General features: G+C 40.6%; 1 protein-coding gene across 1 annotated transcript in view; it reads right to left on the bottom strand.

Moving 5' to 3' along the window:
* The window catches only part of DNMBP (dynamin binding protein), a 101,256-nt gene that overhangs the window by 57,824 nt on the left and 18,140 nt on the right, over positions 1-25,292 (bottom strand). Inside the window, exons 2-3 of the mRNA XM_032882428.1 lie at positions 11,835-11,990; positions 9,991-10,113 (exon numbers count right to left, since the gene is read on the bottom strand). Coding sequence (XP_032738319.1) covers positions 9,991-10,113; positions 11,835-11,979 — 268 coding nt within the window. The 5' untranslated portion in view covers positions 11,980-11,990. The remainder of the gene's footprint in view (positions 1-9,990; positions 10,114-11,834; positions 11,991-25,292) is intronic.

Genomic DNA, 25,292 nt, shown 5'->3' with positions numbered 1-25,292 from the left:
ACCACTTTTGTATTTCATGAGTCAGATACAATGCCTTTTGCACAGCAAGCAGTCAATGTCCATTTGATAATGACAATGATTTTCCAACTTCAACTCCCAAATTAATTATATCTTCCCTCCAAAACTGGCTTCAAGCTGCTAGCTTCCCTTTTCCCTCTAATAGCCTCTTGCAAGCCTTTTTTTAAAAAAAAAAGATTTTATGCATTTAAGGGCGAACTAGTGAGAAAATGAGAGAGTGAGAAAGAGAGAGAATGGAGCAGCAGGTAAGGATAGAAGGAGAAGGAGACTCCCCACTGAGCAGGGAGCCCAGCACAGGGCTCATCCCAGGGCTCCAGAGACCATGCATGACCTTGAGCCAAAGGCAGACACTTAACCAACTGAGCCACCCAGGCGCCCCTCCCTCTAATATCTTCTTGCAGAAACTACTTCCTCTCACTGCTTGCTTTTGCTACCACCATAGTCCAGCAATCATCATCTCACTCTCCTAAACCTTGCCCCAGACTTTATCTCTTCCAAATGACTCATGCCAAACTAAAATGAGAAATGTACCAATTTTACCACATTCCTCCCCTGCTCAAACTTTTCCCTCAAGTCATGAAGGCTTCTTCCTACTCCCAAAGGATTCTTCTCTAAAAATTCTATTCTTATTAACTGAAATATATAAAAAAAAATACATACATACATATGTGTGTGTGTGTGTGTGTATGTATATATATATATATATATATATATTATATATAAGTTTGCTCTGGACACTTTCTAAAGATGTTTAATTACTAAACTACCAAAACACTATTTTTATGTTTTTACCTCTGTGTAACCAGGCACCTACGGCCAGTCATACCCTCCCTGCCCCAAGCCAGTCAATACTATCTCACCTATGAGACCCTGTTCCACACAAGGTCACTTTCATTAGCTCCTATACAAGCCTGTCCCTCTGAAACCCTAGCATACTTCTCTAAAGGACCTCAGAAACCCACATTCCCCTTGGACATCTGTAGCCTACAGAAGAAATGATCAACATCACTCATTTTGACACTTGTATTTTTATAACTACATGGCACCTCATGTAAGCTTTTGTACTCGGTGGTAGGCACCCAATACATTTTCACTGATTTGATAGGTTTTACATATATATATATTTTTTTTTAACCTAGATATTCTTGAAAATTGGGGTCCTGGCCCTCTATTTCTATATTCCTTTAATTTATGACTCAATATCCATTGTTGGAGCTTGGGGTCCTGAGAGTGTTATAAGTGATTTTTTTCCCCCGCCAACTCTAAGGCTCTTCCATCAGAACCCCAGAGAGAGAGGCACCTGGGTGGCTCAGTGGGTTAATTCTCTGCCTTCAGCTCAGGTCATGATCCCAGGGTCTTGGGATAGAGCCCCGTGTTGGGCTCCCTGCTCAGCAGGGAGTCTGCTTGCCCCCCTCTCTCTCTGCCTGCCTCTCTGCCTACTTGTCATCTCTCTGTCAAATAAAAAATAAATAAATCTCTGTCAAATATAAATAAATAAATCTTAAAAAAAAAAAAAAACCCAGAGGGAAGTCTTCGGAGATATGACTATCGATCAGGCACAATGGGCCTTTGGGGAATAAGAACAATAAAAGCTGGCCACAACTCCCACTCCATGGGCTTGGAAATGAGCTGGCTTTCCTAAAGCTGCAGAATGACAGTATTTTCCTTGCTTTGCCAGATCTCCTGGAAATCCTTATCATAGGGCTTGTTTCTCCTATTTTCAGCCAGGCGACTGTTCTGATAAGTTTTATTACCTAGCAGACCAAGATAGCTCTGTTGGCTACTTCTATATTTAAAAAAAAAAAGGTGGATTTTTTTTGAAAGTCAGAGTTTAGACCCTGAAAATCACTTTAGAGATAGTTGAGCTCAACGCCTTTATTTTGTCGCTGGTGCTAAGGTTTTTGCACAAGTCTCTGGTTTTCATCAGCGTCATGTAGCTCTTCCCCTGGCACCCCAGGTGATTCCTGAGGAACAGAGGCTACCTAGGGGTCATTTCCAGACTTCTAAAACAACAATATGAGCAATGGCTGGAAGAGAGTGCCCAGATTGCACAAACAGGAAAATAGGAAGTGTGGTGACCCTCAGGGTCAAGCTGAGGCTTTCACTCATGCACAGTTAATCCCAGCACCCAGCTGCTTGCTTCTTCTAGTGGGATTTTTTATTTCTTTGAGCAGGAAATGCATTTAGGAATAAGATAGGGTCACCTGGGTGGCTCAGTCGTTAAGCGTCTGCCTTCAGCTCAGGTCCTGATCCTAGAGTCCTAGGATCAGGCCCCGAATTGGGCTCCCTGCTTAGTAGGAAGCCTGCTTCTACCTCTCCCACTCCCCCTGCTTTGATAGGTTTTACATATATATATATGTATATATATCATATATATATATGATAAATATATATATTTATCTCTATCAAATATATATATTTGTATATATATCATATATATATATGTATATATATCATATATATATATGATAAATATATATATTTATCTCTATCAAACAAATAAATATTAAAAAAAAAGGGGGGGGGATAAGATGGTAAGAACAAATGCAAGTCTTCCTAGAATCTGAATATAAAAAGCCTAACTGCAGTATTAGGTCCCCCTGAACTGCAATGCCCGGGAGACTATGTGCTTTAGGTAGACTGACCACACATGTTACTTAGACTTCCAATGACCCATGTTAGAACCCGACCCTCATATGTCACACACATGGCATCACAATAAATTAAAAATAAAACTACCCTATGATTTTTTTTGCCAAAAATCCAGTAATCATACTATGATCCAGTAATCACACTACTGGGGTATTTACCCCCAAACACAAAAACATTAATTCAAAGGGATGCATGCCCTCCTGTGCGGACTGCAGCATTATTTACAATAGCCAAATTACAGAAGCAGCCCACGTGCCTGCCCATTGATACATGAATGGATAAAGATCTAATACACACACACACACGCACACACACCCCACATATATACATACAGACAATAGAATATTACTCAGATTCAGCCTAAAAAAGAATGAAATCTTGCCATTTGCAACAACATGGATGCAGCTAGAGAGTGCAATGCTAAGTGAAATAAGTCAGTCAGAGAAAGACAAATACCATATGACCTCACTCATATGTGGAATTTAAGAAATAAAACAAATGAGGGGCTCATTTGGTTGAGCGTCTGCCTTCAGTTCAGGTCGTGATCTCAGGGTTCTGGGATCGAGCCCTGAGCTAGGCTCCCTGCTTCCCCCTCTCCTTCTGTCCTTCCCTCCTATCAGAGCTCACGCTCTCTCTCTCTCAAATAAATAAATGAATACATAAAATCTTTAAAAATAAGAAGAAATAAAACCAACCAGCAAAATTTGAAAAAGACAGAGAAACGGGTGCCTGGATGGCTCAGTTGGTTAAGCAACTATCTTCAGTTCAGGTCATGATTCCAGAGTCCTGGGATCAAGTCCTGCATCAGGCTCCCTGCTGGGCAGAGAGTCTGCTTCTCCCTCTGACCCTCCCCTCTTCTCATTCTCTTTCTCTCAAATAAATAAATAAATAAATAAATAAAATAAGGAGAGAGAAACAAGCCATGAAATGGACTCTTAACTGCAGAGAACAAAGTGATGGTTCCCAGAGGGGAGGTGGGTTGGGGATGGGTAAAATAGGAGATGGGGATTAAGAGCACACTGACCAGGAGCTCTGAGTAATGTACAGAATTGCTGAATCACTACATTATATTCCTGAAACTAATATAACACTGTATATTAGCTATACTGGAATTAAAATTAAAAACTTAATTTAAAAACTATCAATTCATTTTAATTGGTCTTTTGTGAGGGTGGGAGGTGCCTAGAAACGTAAGGTTGTAGGCATCCTGTGCTATGTGAGGTCATTATTGGTGGCATTTCATCACTCCCACCAACTTTCTTCTCTCCTCTTTCTCTGTATTTTCCTTGTCACACTCTCATTCTTGTTTTTTGCCCACCCCCCATCTTTTTTTTTTTTTCTCCCTCTGTTTATTTTTAAGACAATCAATGGCCCTGGCCACTTGCATGGATCCTTCTAAGAGAAAACCTTGTTTTTCTCTTTTTAAAAAAATGTTTCTATTTGAATAGAGTTGACACACAATGTTACATTTATTTCCAGTGTCCAACACAGTGATTCAACTTTTCTACATGCTATGCTGTGCCCAGGCATCGCTACCATCTGTCACCATACGTTGTGGTTACAGTACCAGTGACTCCATTCCTCATGCCGGGCCTTTTAGCCCTGTGGCTTCGTCATTCCATAGCTGGAAGCCTGCTCCTCCCACTCCCTGCAAGCATGTTGCCCATCCCCCCACCTCCCCACCCTTCTGGCAACCACCACTTTGCTCTCTGAATTTACAGGCCTGATTCTGCTTTTCTGTTGTTGTTTATTCATTTGCTCTTTTAGATTCCACATATGAGTGAACTCATCTGGTAGTTGTCTTTTGTGGTCTGACTTATTTTACTTAGCATAATACTCTCTAGGCCTATCCATGTTGTCACAAACGGTACAACCTCATTCTTTCTTTTTTTTTTTTTTTAATTTTTTTTAAATTTTTTTTTTAATTTTTTTTTTTTTATTTATTTGACAGACAGAGATCACAAGTAGGCAGAGAGGCAGGCAGAAAGAGAGGAAGGAAAGCAGGCTCCCCGCTGAGCAGAGAGCCCGATGCGGGGCTCAATCCCAGGACCCTGGGATCATGACCTGAGCCGAAAGCAGAGGCTTTAACCCACTGAGCCACCCAGGCGCCCCAACCTCATTCTTTCTTATGGCTGTGTAAGATTCCATTGTATATATTTACATGTTCCTTATCCATTTATCTAGCAAGAGACACTTAGGTTGCTTCCATATCTTGGCTATTGTAATTAATGTTTTAATAAACATACAGGTGCACATATCTTTTTGAATTAGTCTTTTCAGGGTTTTTTTAGAAGATTTATTTATTTTAGAGAGTAAGCATGTCCATGTGCGTGCACATGGGGGAAGGGAGGAGGGAGAGAGACTATCCCAAGCAGACTCCACAACAAGTGCAGAACCCAACTTGGGACTCAATCTCAAGACCCCGAGATCAAGACACGAGCCGAAACAAAGAGGTGGACATTCAAGCTACTGAGCCACCCAAGAACCCCATTTTCATTTCCTTTAGGTAAATTATTGGAATTACTGGGTCATATGGTATTTTCCTTCCTTTTGTCCTTCCTACCTTCCTCTCTTTCTCTTTCTCTCTCTTTCTCTATTTATTTTGAGAGAGAGACCATGTGTGTGTGCCTGAGTAGGGTGGATGGGGAGCAGAGGGAGGAGGAGAGAGAGAACCTTAAGCAGGCTCCATGCCCAGTGTGGAGCCCCTAGCCTGATCTCACAACCCCAAGATAAGACCTAAGCCATGACCAAGAGTCAGACACAACCGAGTCAGCCACACAGGCACCCCTATTTTTAATTTTTTGAGGAATCTTCATATTGTTTTCCACAGTAGCTGTACCAATTTACATCCCCACCAACAGTGTACAGGAGTTCCTTTTTTTCTACATCCTCACCAACACTTGTTATTTCTTTCTTTTTTTTTAATTTTAGCCATTCTCACAGGTATTAGGTGATATCTCACTGTGGTTTTGATCTGCATTTCCCTGATGATTAGTAATGTTGAGCATCTTTTCATGCATCTGTTGGAACTACATCAAAATAAAAAGCTTTTGCACAGCAAACAAAACCATCAACAAAATAAAAAGGCGAGCTACTGGATGGGAGAAGATACTTGAAAATGATAGATCCAATAAGGTGTTAATATCCAAAATATATAAAGCACTTACACAACTCAACACCAAAAAAACCAAACAACCCAATTAAAACATGGGCAGAGGGTCTGAACAGACATTTTCCCAAAGAAGACATACAAAGACAGCCTTGTCTTTGAGTTTAAACAACTAAAAGACAGGAATGGTCCATAACAACTGGACAGCTTTATGGAAAGGAGAAAGAGTGACACCTGCTGGAAGGCGTACTGGTGATTCCAATTCCGGAAAGAATCTGAAAGAATGTTCACACACACACCTTCCCGGAACAATCAGGAAACCAGGCCTCCCAAAGCACATCTATGAAGTCCGGGAATCCTAGATTAAGAATAATAAAGATAGGGGCGCCTGGCTGGCTCAGTGGGTTAAAGCCCCTGCCTTTGGCTCAGGTCATGATCCTAGGGTCCTGGGATCAAGCCCTGCACCGGGCTCTCTGCTTAGCAGGGAGCATGCTTCCCTTCCTCTCTCTCTCTGCCTGCCTCTCTGTCTACTTGTGATCTCTGTCTGTCAAATAAATAAACAAAATCTTAAAAAAAAAAAAAAAAAAGAAGAAGAAAGATAGCTCATCTTTACTGCATATTTACCTTGTGCCAGATGCTGAACATGTACGACCTCGTTCAGTCCTCACAACCAGCTGAGTTAGGTATTATTATCCTACAAGGCCGAGAGAATGCAAGTAACCAGCCTAACATCACAGTGATAAGTTGTGGAGTCAGATTTAAATCTAGGGCTGTCAGAATGCTTATCCTCTAAGCTATGCTGCCTGCTCTATATATATCTAAATACATATATTTCTTTAGTAATATAATTTTACAATTAAAATATATCATTTTTCCAGGGCACCTGAGTGGCTCAGTTGGTTAAGCATCTGCTTCAGCTCAAGTCAAGGTCCCAGGGCCCTGGGATCAAACCCCATTTCAGGCTCCCTGCTCAGCAGGGAGTCTGGGTCTCCCTCTGACTCTCCCCCTTCTCATGTTCTCTCTCGTTCTCTCAATTAAATAAATAAAATATCTAAAAAATAATTTAACTCCAATGATATTTCTGAAAGATAAGCAGGTAACAACTAAAGGCAGTCTGGTGAAACAAAACAGTTCTCAAACATCATCCCACAAGCTCTCAAGGTTTTCAGATGCCCTCCTGACATATTAAATCACCAAAAGTTTTATTTACACAGAACAGGAGAAGCTTCACTGCTACACAGAAGGTACTAAGGAGAGATAAAGAAACAACAGGATTAATAGTACTAGAAGAAAGAGATACAGGAACGTAGGCTACTCATGAGCTGGGACACCGACCTAATGGAAAAAAATAATTTTCAGTATAAGAAACAGAAGGGCCATTTCAAGCACTAGACTTGAAAATCACGAAGTGTTGACTCAAGTCTTATAAACTGTATGCGGTATAAAACAATACTTTCATTTTTACTGTGTTTCCAACTATTATTATCTGTTAATGTGGACTGTCACGTATAGAAAACTAGAGAAGTTAATTATCATTTCTGTGTCTCGTGCTCAACTTCCCAGGAAAAGACAAACTGCAGAGGTACATTGAAATTCCCCATTCTCAAAGGCTTATGTGTTCAAACCAGAAGACACAGAGCTAAGAAAGATGTGAAAAGCTCAGAAGGAAAGAGAGCTAAATAGTCAGCGCACTTACTGGCAGGAGAGCATCAGGGACGACAACAAGATCAAACCGCCGGGAGTTAGCATACCTCTTTCTGGTCGCTTCCTATGGATCGCCCCTGCTGCATCCTCTTCCTTTGCTTAAAAACTAATCATGATAACATCTACAGATTCCAGGACCCAGGCTGAGCCTGAGTCAGTCTTGGCTCAGGAGGCTCATGGGTGAAAGGTCCATGCTAGGGTCTTCCTGAGAAATCTGGTTGGTAGCCCTGGGATTACTGACGTGGATTTTAACTTCAAAGCAAGCTCAGAAGAACCCATGAGACCAGTCTTCCCAGAGAAGGCATTTAGCAGAAAATGTCTCTTTTTAGTATCTAAAGCTTGGTGACACAAGATACAATTATGAAGCAAAAAATGCTAATTCCAGAAGCTACATCCTCAGGTGTCCCCAAATGTCTTAGACATATTGCATATTCCTAGAGTATTTTCTTACACCCACTATTTGCTCCAGGAATCAGATGCCGGAAAGGACACATCCATGCCACCCACATCCTCTGCACAGCTCTGATGGAAGACACTGTGCTCTGGGGCCCTTTCTCTGCTCCCGCTGGTCTGACATGAACCCAGGGCTGTGAGTAGGGACAGATCAGAGTTTCCTGCTCTAACATCTTCATCTATTTCTCTCTGCCTTCCCAACACTGATTAATAAGGAAGTGTTCAGAAAAGAGGTAGAGGGTCAAGTGTGAAGTGAAGTGTGAGAAACTCTCAAAACAGATTTTGAGGATGAAGATCCAAATCCAATACTCCTTCTTCCATGACTATGGGTTAGGGAAGTTGGCTAGGCTCTCTCTTTCCCCACCTCTGCTCTGTCTCTCTCATATGTGCATGCGGTTTAAGAAATTAAGCCTATCCCTTTAGGGCCCTACTCAAAAGAACAAGTGACAATAACATGCCCAATAAATTCTACCATTTTGCTGGCTGTCCTAAGTCATCACAATATGGCACTGATGGTAAACGTCAGCTTGCAGAACAGTACTGGTTCCTGTGCTTATGCAGAAATGTGCAGACTTAAGTATATTTGGTGAAAGCATTTATAGTCCATCTTTAGAAGTTTCTATGCCTATCGGAGTAAAGTGAGAAATACTTGGAATGTCACTGAGACGTGGCTATGACTATTCACTTTAAACCACGTCCTTTTAAACTGGGTCTGATGAGAACTTTAAGGTAACGTTACCTAATGGTTGGGAGTCAAATGGGGCTGTTTTGTATTTGTCTCTTAATCTCCACACCACAATTTCTCCTCAGTTCTTATACGTTTATAGTAATGTTGCTAGCAAAGTTGTATTAGTTTTTAAGGGGAAAAAGCTAAAGGTTGTCTGAAGTGTGGCTACAATATGGGGCAGTGGAAAGAGAATGCTGGGCTTATAATCAGGTGACATGATTTTACTTTCGGAGGCCAAAAGTTTGAATCTCATTTTCATTATTTATTAAGTGCAATTAATAATATCTACTTTGCTACCTCCCAAAACTGTGTTGAGGATCAGATGAGAGTGTATTTGTGATAAAATACTATGGAAATTCTAAAATGTTATGCAAATATAAGACATTATTATTGTCAGCACAATCTCACTATTACTCCCCAGAGGTTAGCCACTTAAAAAAATTCAAAAAAAAAAAAGCGGGGGGCGTCTGGGTTGCTCAGTGGGTTAAAGCCTTTGCCTTTGGCTCAGGTCATGATCTCAGGGTCCTGGGATTGAGCCCCGCATCGGGCTCTCTGCTCAGCAGGGACCCTACTTCCCTCTCTCTCTGTCTCTTCCTGCCTCTCTGCCTACTTGTGGTCTCTGTCAAATAAATAAATAAAATCTTTAAAAAAAAATTAAAAAAAAAGAAGTAGTTGTCAAAATGGGACAACTTCACTAAACCTATTTTATTTTTAATTTTTTGAGAGAGAGAGAGAGAGCGCATAAGTGGGGAGGGGCAGAGGGAGAGAGAGAAACCCCAGCAAACTGTCCACTGAGCACGGAGCCCAATGTGGGGCTCCATCCCATAACCTTGAGATCTGAATTGAAATCAAGAGTCACCTGAGGGTTTTGAAGGGGCAAGGGGTGGGAGGTTGGGGGAAGCAGGTGGTGGGTATTGGGGAGGGCACGTATTGCATGGAGTACTGGGTGTGGTGCAAAAAAAGCAATGAATACTGTTACGCTGAAAAGAAATTTAAAAAAAAATTTTTTTTAAAAAGGTAAAAAAAAAAAGAGTCAGATACTTAACTGACTAAGCCACCCAGGTGCCCCAACTAGTCTTATTTTAAACAATCTACCTTGGGGTGCCTGGATGGCTCGATCAGTTAAGCATCTGTCTTCAACTCAGGTCATGATCCCAGGGTCCTGGAATGGAGCCCCGCATCAGGCTACCCTGCTCAATGGGGAGCCTGCTTCTCCTTCTGCCTGCCACTCCCCCTGCTTGCTCCCTCTCTGTCTCTCTCTCACTGTCAAATAAATAAATAATCTTTTGAAAAAAGTAAACAGTGTACTCTTGAATGGCCAACTTACCTCGATGGAGGGGAAGACTATTCAGTTCTTGGGATGTAAATTCACAGATACAGACAAACAGCCTCTCTCCTTCTTTTAGACTGGGAATGGTCACAATTTCCACAAAACTGCTGGGGAACTGCCCTGAAAATAAAGGTAAACATTTCTAACATTGACATTTCATTCTATATACCAGAACAAAGTAACTTTTCTTCTGAGCCCATTTACAGACACTGAATTGAAAACCAAGTACTCATAACTGGAGAATCTCTACAGAACAAGCACAGCACATGCAATCTAAGGCATGCAGGGCACAGGGAATGCAATTTGATCTAATTAGCACTGATCCAGTGCCCCTCGACACAGGATGCCCTACAGAGGGAAAAATGGGCAAGACAGTCTTGGCTCTCAAAGGTCTTAAAACTGAATTGAGACATAAGCAATAATTTCATTCTGAAATCTAGCGACACAATAGAGGTGTACAAATTGCTGTGGAAGTTAGGGAAGGCAGAAAGGCTTGCAGGATGAACAAGAAAAATTTTATGAAAAAGCTTGCATTTGAGTCTGAAGACAGGTAGGGTTTTAATAAGGTGGTAGTAGACAGACAGGGCTTGTTGGCTGAAAAGCATCAGAAAATTTAATGGATCCCACCTTCTAGAAACCTCTTGTATTCTCCACTTATCTCCAGACCCACCACTTTGGTCCAAGTCAGCAGCATGTCTCACCTGGGTTATCGCAACAACCTCCCAGTAGGCCTCCCTGCCCCTGGTTCTGCCCTTTCCTGTCATTTTCCAAACCATAGCATCGAGCTTTCTCAACTACCGATCTGACTGTGTTTACGGCACCTGTACTATATACCCCACTCTGTAACTCCTTACCATGGCATCCTCTGTCGTCTATGGTCAAGCTCCCGCTCCTCTGCCCAGCACATTCTGCCCCCTCGACCATCCACACTGCATGCCTGGCTCAACTCTTCTTGACTCTCCAAGTTCTTTGTCAGCCCAGGGCATTTTCTGTCTATCTTCTTTGCCTTGCTAACTCTTGTCATTTTTGTCTTAGCTGAGTTATCATTTCTACTGGGAAATAATGTATTATCTCCCAAGTGTGTGGTAAACATCAACAGAGTCTGTTTGAAGGACTATATAACAAACTCCAGGCCAGACTTCTGTAAATACATGCAAGTTAAGGACTGGATTAAACACAGGTGCACAGTGTGGGGTAAAAACTTCCAGACTTCCCTAGGCTAATGAAAGAAAGAAATAGGTGCTAACATAGACTTTAAAGTCCAGAAGAAAGGAAACCAGGTGCATAAGAAGTGGGAGGGGGCTGTGCCAAGCGCAGGTGCAGCTTTAATAAATTTGGACCAACCATGGATCTGGGAAGGAGTGAACAGAATGCATCACGCTCCCTTGAAAAGAGTGGAAGAAAGGGTAGAAAACGTTTGAGGAAGACAACCAGAGAAAATATGGGGGAACGTGACTTAAGTTACATGAATCGGAGATAAAGGCTAGTAGTGAAAAGTAAAGGCAAACAACAGGGTTCTGAATAAAGAAGTAACACATGTTTTCAGAAGAGAAGCAATGGTGGATAAACGCCCAGGAAGGGGAGGTAAACACGTGAACAGAAAACAGGCTGGGGACAGCTGGTATCAAACCATCTCAACCTTTGGAAGGAACCCACGAGGAGAGATGGAATGATAACAAACATTCTCTCCTCACTGGTAGAAACCACAGTAAAAACAAAAAACACAAAGGATTCTGAAGTTTATGACTTGGGCTTCCCATTTAAACTTTGTTTTTAGTATGGAAAGAAGGGAGGGTTGGTGGTCTGTTTTGTACCCAAGGAATTAGGTAGGAGCCTCTTACCTGTAACATCCTCTTTCTTTCCTAGAAGCCAAAATTCATCCACCACTGCCAACACCTCGATGATATCTCCCACGAAGAGCGGTAGCTCTTCAGATACACTAGGGCAGAAGTCAAAGATGGCACGAACCACTGAGCCAGCCTCCATGTTTTTACAGCCTAAAAAGACAGGTCAAAAAGAAATTGGAAAGCGTAACTATTTAAGATACTGGAATATAGGTCAATATCTTGAGAATGATAAAGCTTAAGATAGACACTTAGAATCAAGGCAAAGCCAAGCAAATAAGAAGTTTGTACTTCGTACTTTAAAGAAATTAAGGCACTATCTCACAAAAATAATAATTTCCTCAAAATACATTTTTCATTTGCTTCTCGAGGCAATTCTGGAACTGAAAAAAAAAAAGTGACCTTTACTTAGGAGTGACAGAAAAGGTACAAAGATGGGAAATGTAGACCTCTCAATACACCTGTAGAGGGCAATAAGGAAATTAGTATTTTTCAAGTACTGGCAATATGGTAGTTTTAAAATGTGGTATTTAAAAAGTAGGGATTTTAAATACGGCATTTCATTTATGTCCCCAGAACTATCTTAAAGGTTAGGATACTTATGCTCAGCAAGTTGGAAAACTTAAACTGTCTAAGATCACAGAGTTCATTCATAGCAGCAGGACCAGGATTCAGGCCCAGGGGATCCTGGCTACCTACCCACTACAGAAAAAAAAGAAGAAAGAAAAAGAAAAAGGAATGTGGGATTACACCTCAAAGGCAGAGATTTAAAACATACTGAAAAGTAAAAACCCACAAAAAGAACAAGACAAGGTGATAGAAAAATGACACCTCCAGACAAGATCTAGTACATACACAACACCAAATCAAGAGTGTGTTTTCAGCTCAAAGACACCTAGGCCCCAAGTCTGCACAGTATCCTCATACTGTTACGGTGTCTGTGCTTTGCTAAGTTGGTGTGTTTGTTACCTTGACTCGTGTGCTCGGGGAGCCTAAGTATGAGTTTAAGCAACAGAAAGGGAGGAACTCACCGGCATGCGCTCACCTATAAACAATCAGCCATGATTAGCAACCTCCCTCCCTAGGTCTTCGTCCTGGAGCGAATGACTCTCTCCAGAGTGTCCAGGCCTCAAGTCTATTCCCTTTATTTACCTCAAGTATCTATTTGGTGTCGCTAGTGACAAGGATTCTAACTTTCATCTCACATATAACTATGATGACATCAAAAAGCGCTAAATGCCTAATTACAAAAAAAGACCATGGTTATAGTGCCATTGATTTATTACTATGAAAACAGGGATGTGGCCAAACATGTTAGGCATATAATAATAAATAATTGAGCATATCAATGTGGGGTACCTTTAAGATTTTAGTGAATCATGCAACACAATTCACATTGCATATTTCATTTGTACTGTTGAGTGAAAGGAGCTTATCTTTGTGTTACTGGAACTTTTTTCTATAACGATATGACTTGGGTCCACAGTGGAAAAAAGAAGGGGCCAGGAACATTCCCCACATCCTCTGTCCTTTCCTACCATGTATTTTCTTTAAGTATAAAAGTCTAATTATAATCACATGCTGAGGAGGCAGCTTAATGTGAATGCAAAGTAACCAGGGGTATGGAGTCAGAGACCAAGGGTCAAATGCCAGCTCCACTACAAGTTATTTCGCCCTGGACATATTCCTTAAACTCTCTGTGCTAGCTTCCTATTCAGAAAAACAGGGATAACTAATTATACAGTCATAATCATCATCAAGAGGATGATGATAATGATCAAAATTATTATAACAATGCCTACTATTTACTGAGCATTTACTATGTGCCATGCACTATACCATGTACTTCCTTCATTGAGTCCTCACAACAATCCTACCGTGTATTATTGGTTTCATTTTGCAGACACAGGCTCAGAGAGGTGATGTAATCAGTCCGAGGTCACACAATAAGTCAGGGATGGAATGGAAATGGAAACCCAGATCTGTCACCAAAGACACAGGATGCTGCTAGTGCGAAAGCCCCTAGGACAGGGCTGGTACAGGAGGTATGCAATGTTAGCTGTTGTTACTAAACATTTCCATAATCAGCTACAAGCTCAAATCTGTCTCACTGATAAATCATGACCAGAGAATGTGCTATTTCAAGTACAGAAACACCACAGAATTGACCGTTTTAACATGTCGAAACGTGGTTTAGATTTGACCACGTTTAAAAAATAGACACTTTATATACCTCTCTGCCTTCTGCAACAGGAAGACACTGAACGTAATTTACTCTTCGACTGACGGATGCAAGTTCATTATGAAGACCATACATGACTATACTGTGCAGTGACGGATAACAGCAGTACTGTGTAACTTTTGGGTCTTCCTGCTACAGTCATCTCCTCTGTCAGCTTTTCTACCCTCTTTCTAGATCACTGTTTATACTCTGCTGGGGAGAGAAGACTGCACAGACACCGCCCAAATTATTACAAGTTCTCAGATACATAAAAAGTCAACAAGCTCCAAAGGAAATGCTAACAAACTCTTCTGTGGTGGCAAACTACATGTGTTAGCTAGAGTTTTTCAACAGTTAGTTTTAATGTGCTCTGAGGCCCCTTTCTTATTTTCTGGCTGTCCTCCAAACAGCCGACGTTGCCAGATGTCAGATTTCTGTGTAAGGGTGGTGTCATAAATATTTTTTTTAAATAAGCGTAATATTTTGCAAACCTCTTAGCCATCAATATATTATTAACACAACTCAAGGCTGGGCTTGGGTGGATATTATTTTCCTCCTCCTAGTACATGTTCTCAAATTCCATGTCACTCGCAGACTAAATATGTACCTCATTATCTGAAATGTCAGGGAAAGAATTAGCATAAGCTCTGTGGGATGTGAGACCCTGCCACACTGAGGAGTGAGCTTTGCGAGGTGAAAGAGTCAAAGCTTCTCCCTCAGAGCCTTTCAGCTGCACCAGAGAATGACTCAGAAGCAGGGGAGGGACTGGCTCGGTGAATACTTTTGCTGTGAATACTTTTGCTGACCGACCTCCGACCCTGCTGGAAGTAGTGCGTAATCGCTGTGGAGCACACACCCTGCGAGGGTGCCGGAATCCGGGCCTGGCTGGAGTGCGGGACAGAGACCAGACCAGAGGTGTCCGTGGCCCCCTGGTTTACGTGGCACCTAGTGAATTTCATCCCCGTCTTCTCCGCCCTGGACACCCTGGGAGAAGCAACTGTTAGTGCTCCTGTCTGGGCCATTGTAGAGCCCTGGACAGATATTTTGAAACTTAATCACAAATAGCTTATATAAGCTGTTCCACCAACTCCAGATGGAAGGAAGAAGAACTCTGAGCGCAGCTGGGCTTGTGAGAAAGCAGGGGAAAGAGCAGCCCGGGCAGCAGGATGCCAAAGACCTCAACATATTATTGACCTCAAGGAAGTCGGCTGTGGAAACACTATCTTCCTCGCTTGCTGGTGAATGCCAGCGTTTCCGTTCTGCATTTGAGATATAAAGATCCTTAATTGTTCAAACTCTTTTAGAACACAGAACCCAATGAGGGAAAAGATCTGGGTCTGTTTTGCTCACCGGCCTAGAGTGGTGCTCAGCATATTAACATGCTTTTAAATTTTGGGTTAGCAAATCATTCATCAAATTTTCAAAAAACATACGAAACTGTTCATATCAAAATTTCTACTTCCACGTATCTAAAATGAAATTCACCATCTCTTCCCCACACACGGTTTGAACTTCCAGCTTGTATAACGGTGTCCTCTAAGCCTTCCAGATCAAATACTCCTGTGGGCTTCATCCTCTAGAGCCAACGGTAACGCTAATAGCAACAGCTACCATTTGAGAATCTACTGTGTGCCAGACACTGAGCTAGAAGCTTGAATCGCGGCTGCATTGCAAGGTAGACAGGAAGGCTCTAAAGCCTGGGTGCCCAGGTTCAAATCCCAGTGCCACCCCTGGGCAGTATAGCTAAAATCCCTCGCGAATACACAGCTTAGCCAGAACCAGAACTCAGGTCTGTTTTACTCCAGTGCCAATGTGTTTGCTTTGTTTTGTTTTTACTACAAGCTACCCTTCTCTTAAACCTCACTGGGTTCTTCCTTTAAAATCTTCTAGACTTCCATGCTCCTCTTTGGTTCTCTGACATTTTCTTTTTTTAAAAGATTTTATTTATTTGACAGACAGAGGTTACAAGTAGATGGAGAGGCAGGCAGAGAGAGAGGAGGAAGCAGGCTCCCCACTGAGCAGAGAGCCCCATGCGGGGCTCGATCCCGGGACCCTGGGATCGTGACCTGAGCGGAAGGCAGAGGCTTTAACCCACTGAGCCACCCAGGTGCCCCACACTCTCCAACATTTTCTTATAACATTTTTCCAACAGCGAAGTTGAAAGAATTTCACACACAAGACCTAGAGTCTACCATTCACATCTCACTGCTCATCATCACACAACCTCTCCCTTTATCCATTTATCAAGCTATGTTGCTTTTTGACACACTGCAATATTTATTTTATTTTTGATGCTTTTCAAAATAAACCACAGACTTTACCCTGCAGCACTTAGGCATATGTATCTTAACGAGGGTCGTTATCTGTTTACATTTGTTCTTGTTGTTGTTAAAGAGTCATTTTCCTCTTTTCTCAGCTAAAGGTACAATTCATTTCTCCCCACTAACCTGTCCATGAACCTGGTTAATCTTTTAAACGGTTGATTTTTACATATTGTTCAGATGCTAAAAAAAAATTCACCAGGTTTTCCCATTTTCTATAATTCATTCAGATATTTAGCAAATATTTATCAAGCCTAATGGACTCAGTCAAATTCTAATGCAGGCTGAACCCCCTCTTCTTTAAATATTTATTCTCTAATCCTGTTGGTGGCTGACAGGAGCATTCAACTCTCTTCTATTGTCCTAAACAGATCAACTCCTATTCCAAAGTATCTACCCCACCTAGGGAAAAATAAAACCCTGGAGATAACTTGACCATTCATCTCAGGAGGAGATACACAGGCTTATCTTTCAGTTAGACAGCAAGAGAAAAACAGAGACAGAGAAATTCTTAAATCTATAGTGACATTTTTTAGTGACGCAAGGATATTTTAGCACTTTCTACAACTGATACCTGTGGCAGCTGCCTCTTAATCCAGTGTTACTCCTACGATGTACCAAAGAACATTCAAGATACAGTTCCTGCCCCCCAGAAGCTTAGAATAGTCCCCACTATTTTCCCAAAGCATGTTCTCTCGCTCTCAAATAAACCTTTTTTTTAAATGAAATCTTTCCATTTGCCACAACACGGATGGAGCTAGACAGTGTTAAATGCTAAGTGAAATAAGTCAGAGAAAGACAAATACTGTATGATTTCACTCATGCAGAATTTAAGAAACAAAACAAATGAACACAATGGGGGAAAAAAGGCAAACCAAGAAACAGACTCTTCACTGTAGAGAACAAACTGATGGTTACAGGGTGGGGGGGTTGGGTGACACAGGTGATGGGGACTGAGGAGGGCACTTGTGATGAGCACCGGGTGTTCTATGCAAGTGACGAATCACTAAAGTCTACACGTGAAACCAATATCGCACTGTATGTTAACAAGCTGGAATTTAAATAAACTTAGGGGGAAAACGTGGTACATACATACAATGGAATATCATTCAGTCTTAAAAAGGAATTCAGTCTGACACATGCTAGAATACCAACGAACCCTGAAGACATTATGCTAAGTCACAAAAAGGCAAATATTGTGTGATTTCACCTACGTGGTGTGCCAAGAACAAACTCGAAGAAACAGAAAATAGAATGGTGGTTCCCAGGGACTGGGGAGAGGGGGAAACGGGTCTAGAGTTTCAGTGTGGGGAGATCAGGAACTTCTAGAGCCAGTTGGTGGCAATGGCTGCCCAGCAATGCGAATGTGGGGCGTGCCGCAGGTCTGCGCACTTCACGTGGGTAAAACGGTATCTTTTATGTTACATATATTTACCACAGTAAACAAGGGGTTTTAAAAATGTATGTCATTCAAGCAAGAGGACGTGAAGGAAGGCCTGGGGAACTTCAGTCATGTTTAATGATCAACGTATCTACAAGTCTGGACATACTTATTGAAATCTCCCAAGATACAAATTATAAACTTTTACCCTGATAGATACTGATATTATGCAGCTTAAAAAGTCATTTCCAAAGGAGTCTTTGGAGAGAAGAGCTGAGCCTGGTACAGATGGAGGACACTGAGCTATAAATAATGTGCTAGATGTCTTGCATTTCCCTCCTGGGCCTGTCCTCCACCTTCCTCCGCCCTGCACCCTTCAACGGTGCCCCTCAGAGCCCACAAGGACTACATCAAGGCGCCCTCTTGCCTCTGGCTTCTAGTTGGGTTCAGCCAACAGAGAGTATGGCGGAAGAGCTGATGGGAGAAGGACGGTAAGGCTGGAGTGTTTATTCCCCTGGTTCCTTCCCTGCTGGGCTATCCGTTGGCTCCTGGTTTCCTGCCCCTTCAGGCCTGGGGTGGCTCTCCTGCTAGCCTGGGGTAGTTATATACCCCAAACCTGTCCATTCCATTCTAAGTTGGACTTCCTCAAATGACCCAGCTTGAGCATGCCTTCCATATTCTGCCAAGCCCCTGATGGGTATGTGCCCGAAGGGATTTTTCAGCATTTCTGAGAATGTCTGCATGAAAAAAATGGGGACAAAGAATACAGAAAACTATAAAAATGAGTTTCCTAAACCTACCATTGTAAATCCAGGTGAGAGATAAGAGCTAGAGATGTAAATTTTGAAGGCTTCAAAAAATATTGATGAAGATACTGATGTCTGCATTACTCCACTAAAAAAAAAAAAATAAAATCGCCCCACTTTTGATGGAATGGTGCACGGGACCCAAACTCTAAATTCTCATTTCAAAACTCTGAGCCATCTGTTTTACTACCAAGAAAGTAGGATGCCCTGTACGAGAGGTTTGGAAACCTGTTCTTTGAAAAAGCACTGGTGACACTTCCAATATTCTTCCTAATATTTCCCAGTTCATAGTAGAAGTCTACATTCTGGGATTCCAGAACAAAATTTCCGAAGGGATTTCCTTAACAAAGGCCTCCTGTTTCTCCTTTCTTGTTTGCTCCTGCAGATAGGGAGCCCTGGCTCCCACCAGCACCTCTCTGCCTACCTGACAGGAGCGGGGCAGGGGGTCTTCATTGTGAGGACTCTCCAGTATAGTTTCCTTCAAAGGAATATCCTTTCATGAATATGTGGAAACTTCTTTAGGTCTTGCAATTGACTTTCCTGAAAAAATTACCTTTTGGGAATGGGAATCCATTTTATAAAAGTCCTGGCAATGAGAAATAATATTTAACTTCAAAAAGCAAGTGTGTGGTTCTCTTATTCTTGACAATACAGGGCTAAAAAGAATAGTCTCTTTGCTTTAGTTGTGAGGGGATCAGAGGTGTCAGAAAATGAAGCTTAAATCTGTTTCAGGAAGGAAATGAGAGAAGCTAGGAAAATAGCATTTCCTCTTCCGGTTTATGTCACTGGAGATCATTTTGGACAGAAGGTCAATAGTCGCTGCTGGGTGATTACTCAGAGAACCAGCAATGAATGAGGAGGAAAAGTAGAATACATCTTGATCATGGCGTCCCCCATGGGGCTGAGTAGCATAGCATAGACAGAGGTCAACATGTCCTCCTACAACAGAATCTTCTGCCTTCTGCTCTCCTGATGACAACAGCACTGATTTGCTTTACCCAAGTACCACAGCACTTGGGTAAAACAGGCTATATGGCATGTTGGACTCTTAAGGAAAAAAAATGAAAAACCTGCTTTGAATCAGGGTGATCAGAGTAACGAAAGCAGAAAAGGAATTTGCTATCATAAACTGTCTTACAATTTATATTACATTTTGCTTATTTCAAATTGGTCCCCCATTGGAAGGCAGCAACCTTGGCAGATGGACAGGATATAGACCAGACGTTCTGCCAGTCACGGTCCACCACAGCATTTAAACCAAACACTTCTCACCTAAAACAAAGTTGTAGCTACTTTAAAAAAATGTGCTCATCTATCTCTACAACAGTTTTGTCTTTTTAACAAAACTGCACCGGAGGAGGAAGGTCAAGGTTAACATTTCAGGACCTACCAAGTTTGAAGATATTTCCATTAAGATATATTTTCAGATAGGTCAACCTACGCGTTCCTGAAGTACTCTCTCAGGTGCCCGTTCCTTAAACCGCACATGAGTCTCAATTATGGGTGGAAATTTAAGAATTACTGACTCATAAGTAAATACATTGGACATGTCTGAGCTAAGCAGCTGAGCAATACATTAAAATTCACAGCTCCACTGTGCTGTGCATGTAAGAAATGCCCAGATGATACATCTGATAGCAGTTGCAGACCTGCCGATGAAGATGAAACTGTAAAATGAAACTTTTGGGTGAGGCTACAGATAATAAGAAGCACCGCAAACATGCGAGAACAGGCAGTTTTGAGGACAGTATCCAGGGAATGCCAAGAAAATGTATTAACCCAGTGTTCTAAACTGTGAGGGTAAATGTTACAGAAATCTGCAAGGTAGGCATCTTGTTTCTTTTCCCTATCTGTTTCAAGTAAAAGCTAATTTTTTGCTGAAGACAAAGACTTAAAAAGACATGAGTTTCTCAGCCTACTTTATAAAATATTCTTGGTATTTTCAAAGTAAGGGTAAGAAAAGGAATTCTAAAAACAGAAAATTCTGAGGAAAAAAAATAGGGGGAAAAGAAAGGAGTTAAAAGTACCTGAGGATGGGTGACTTAGCTCATTTCAAAGAGCACCACCAGCCAAACACCATGGAAAACAGACATGTAGCTTTATACAAACAAGTAACAAAAACTAATACTTGTCATTTATAGAAGCTAAAGCCACTAAATTTGAAAGGAAAATGTATATATGGAATCTTCTGGTACTGTCAATTTAAGACGAACCGGAGAGTAACGCCAAGACACAGCAAACCCAATGAATGGCTGATTCCTTATTGTCGATAAGAAGGATTTAATGTTCTAAATCAGGATGTTCATACCTTAAATTCAAGGTTCCTCTCGTGTGAAAAGATCTCTGACAGGAGAGGAGGGGACAAAAGTAGGATATGTAAAGAAAATAATGTATCTAAATGGAAACCTTGAATCTGGGAGTGACCAGTTACAAATAGGAGCCGGGATAAGATAAATGGAGAATGAAACAGGTGGGAGATTTATATTACAGACTCCCATGAAAGAAAACAAAGATAACATTTTAATAAGAAGGTTACAAAATTGCTACAGAAACTAACAGTAGTGTCTGGTAGTTGATACAAGATGGAATGCTAATTCCCTAAGAAATAGAAAAGGCATACAATCTCAGGGCAATTGATTAACTATGTCCTAGAAATCACACAGGGTCTTTTTCTGGGCCTTCTGGGCAGCTAACATGTCTGATCATTATGATTCCTGCCAAAAGAAATAAAGGGCATGGGGCACCTGGGTAGCTCAGTGGGTTAAAGCCCCTGTCTTTGGCTCAGGTCATGATCCCAGGGTCCTGGGATCGAGCCCCGCATGGGGCTCTCTGCTCTGCGGGGAGCCTGCTTCCTCCTCTCTCTCTGCCTGCTTCTCTGCCTACTTGTGATCTCTGCCTGTCAAATAAATAAATAAAATCTTAAAAAAAAAAAAAAAAAAGGAAATGAAGGGCATGGTTCAGAACTTTGTTTCAGTTGTGCATAACATTTTGTTTTGCCCCTCCTTTTTTAAAAGTCATGAATAAGTGAGTTTTATCAAATGCTTTTTCTGTGTCTACTGAGATAATCATGTTTTTTCTTCTTTATTCCATTAATGTTGCAAATTACATTGATTTTTCAAATGCCAAATCACCCTTGCATTCTTGGAATAAAACCTATTTGCTTATGATGTATTATTCTTCTTATTTTTTAGTAATCTCTACACCCAACCTGGGGCTCAAACTCACGAATCCAGTATCAAGAGTCGCACACTCCTCAAACTGAGTCAGCCAGGTGCCCCTATTGTTATTTTTATATGGTGCAAATTTCAATTTGCTACTATTTTGTTGAAGATTTTACACCTATATTCCCAAGGGACTAGTGTGTAATCTTCTTTTCTTTAAATGTCCTTGTTAGATTTGGGTATATGGGATAGGCTAGCCACATGAAGAATGGGGAAGTGTTCCTTTCTCTATTTTCTGAAAAAGTCTATGTAAGACTGGTATTGTTTCAAACTTAAATATTTGATAGAATTCATCAGTAAAATAACCTGGGCCTATAAAACTTCAAGGAAGGGTTTTTCATTATATTTAATACTATTAGCAGATATAGGGCTATTCAAATTTTCCGTTTTTTCTTGTCTCCATATTGGTAAGTTGTGTTTTTCAAGAAATGGTTCTACTTAATCCAAGCTATCAAATTTGCTGACATACAGTTGTTCATAATATTCCTTTTTAACCTTTTAATATCTGCATGATCTGTAATGATATCAGAAATTTTTGTTCTCTCCATTTTCCTTAGTCTTGCTAGGAGGCTATCAATTTTGTGGATCGTCTCAAAGAACCAAGTTTTGGCACTGTTAAATGTCTTTATTGTTTGTTTTCTGTTTCACTGATTTCTTCTTTTATATTTGTTATTTCCCTGCTTCAACCTTGGGTTTATCTTTTTCTCATTCCTGTGAATGAGAAATGTCCTGTGAACTTAGACAATAGATCTTAAATCCTTCTTCTTTTTTTAATATAAGCATCTAAAGCTATGAATTTCCCACTAAACACTGCTTTAGCTGCATCCCACTAATTCTGATATGATGTGTTCACTTTCATTAAACCAAAAAGACTTCCTAATTTCCCATGTGATTTCTTCTTTTAACTACGGGGTTATTTAGAAGCACACTGTTCACTTTCCAAAGACTCCATATGTCCACCAATCTGTTATTCATTTCCAGTTTAATTCTGCTGTGGTCAGGAAATGTACTTTGTATTATTTTAAATTCAGTGAGGTGTTTTGTGGCCCAGCATACGGTCTATCTTTGTGAGTGTTCTAGGTGTATTTCAGTAGTTGTTGAGAATAGTGTTCTATAAATGTCTGTTAGGTTAGGGTGACTGATGGTGGCATTCAGATCATAAATACCCTTGTTGATTTTTATCTACTTGCTCTGTCAATACGGAGAAAGAGGTATTAAACCCCTCTTAATGGAATTTGTTTTTCTCTTTAATTCTGTTGGTTTTGCTTCATGTATTTTGAAGCTCTGTTATTAGCACATTTAGAATGTCTCAATCATGTTGATGAATTGACCCTTTTATCATAACAATATGTCCCTCTTTATCTTGTTAATACTCCTTATCTTGAAGTCCACTTTCTCGGACATCAGTCTAGTCATGCCTGCTTTTTATTGTCTACATGGTTTACCTTTTTCTATTTTTTTTTTTTACAACATATCTAATGCCTTTATATTTAAAGCACATCTCTTTTTTCCTTCACCTTTATGAAGATATAATTGACATATGACATTGTGTAAGTTTAAGGTACACAATGTGATGATTTGATACATGTATATGTTGGAAAATGATTACCACAATAAGATTAGTTAAGATGTCCATCACCTCACAATATTAATTTTTTTTGCAGTGAGAACATTTAAAATCTACTCTTTTAGCAATTTTCAAGTATATGATACAGTGTTAACTATAGTCACCATGCCTATATTAGATCCCCAGAAGTTATTCATTTTATAATTGAAAGTTTGTACTCTTTGACCAACATCCTCCCATTTCTTCCACCCTTCAGCCCCTGAGAACCATCATTCTACTCTCTGTTTCTATGAGTTTGGCTTTTTTTAGATTCCACATGTAAGTGAGCTCACACAGTATTTGTCTTTCTCTGACTTATTTCTAAAATACCTCTCTTTTAAACAGTTGACATTAAATCTGAGCACTTACACTTTTAGATTTTTTTTTAAATTTTTTCTTTCTTTTCAGTGTAACAGAATTGTTTATGTACCACACCCAGTGCTCCATGCAATACATGCCCTCCATAATACCCACCACCTGGCTACCCCAACCCCCCCCCCCCCCCCCCCGCCCCTTCAAAACCCTCAAGATTGTTTTTCACTTATTTGTGGAGCACTTACACTTTTAAATTAAAATATTTAGACCACTTACATTTAATGTTATTGATATGGGATTTGTTTTCTACTTGTCCCATTTGTTTGTTCCTTCCTGCCTGCTTTATTTCAAACTAGCCAAATATTTTTTTAGTATTCCATTTCATTTCCTCTATTGCCTTCTTAAGCCAAGCTTCTTAGTTTGGCTTCTCAGCTATACCTCTAGATTTCTCAATCATTGTTCTAAGAATTACATATGCATATACTTAGAATTTCTTTCCTGAAACAGATTTAAACTTCATTTTCTGACACCTCTGATCCCTTCACACAAAGCAAAGCAACTATTCTTTTTAGCCCTGTATTGTCAAGCATAAGAGAACCACACACTTGCTTTTTGAAGTTAAATATTATTTCTCATTGCCAGGACTTGACGTTTATAAAATGGATTCCCATTCCCAAAAGGTAATGTTTTCAGGAAAGTCCATTGCAAGACCTAAAGAATTTTCCACATGCTAATGTTGTGGTAGTAACAGTGTGTAATTTCCAAGACTAGGTTGTAAGAGTACTCACGCAGCCTTATGGAGAAGCCCACATGATGAAAATGAGGCCTCCTGTCAGCAGTCTTTTGAGTAAGATCTTAGAAGGAGATCCTAGAGCCCAGTCAAGACTGTAGATGAATGCAGCCCCAGACAACATCCTGATGGCAACTCATGACAGACTCTGAGCCAGAACTACTCAGTTAAGCCACTCTTGAATTCCCAACCAACAGAAACTGTAAGATAATAAATATTTATTGTTTTAAGCCATTAACTTTGGAGATAATCTATTATACAGCAATAAATAATGCAACATATTATAAAACCCATAATACAATGCCATTTTCATTATAAACAGTCAGTTGTTCTTTAAATAAATTAGGAAACAAAAGCCTTTCACATTTGCCTACATAAATACCATTTCTAGTGCTCTTTATTCCTTTCTACGGATCTGAGTTTCCTTCTGGTATCATTTTCCTTCAACCTAAAGAACATCCTTTAGCATTTTTTAACAGTATTAAGTCTGTTGGCAATAAATGCTCCCAACTTTCATTTATCTGAAAATATTTTAAGATTTATGTATTTGAGGGAGAGCATGTGCATGGGCAGGGTGAGGGGGAGAGGGAGAGAATCCCAAGCTGACTTTGAGCTAGGTGCAGAGCCTGACATGGGGCTCAATCTCATGGTCTTGAAATCATAACCTGACACAAAACCAAGAGTTGGACGTCCAACAGAATGTGCCACCCAGGGACCCCCTATCTGAAAATATTTTTATTTCACTCTCATAGCTTTCTCTACATATCTTTTTTTCTCTGACCACTCTTACAATT

This window comes from Lontra canadensis, unplaced genomic scaffold (assembly GCF_010015895.1).
Source record: "Lontra canadensis isolate GAN:19392208 unplaced genomic scaffold, GSC_riverotter_1.0 scaffold3, whole genome shotgun sequence".
In the NCBI taxonomy this organism is placed as follows: Eukaryota; Metazoa; Chordata; class Mammalia; order Carnivora; family Mustelidae; genus Lontra; species Lontra canadensis.
The sequence above is the reverse complement of the archived record's forward strand: the minus strand, read 5'-3'. Positions and strand labels throughout refer to the sequence as shown.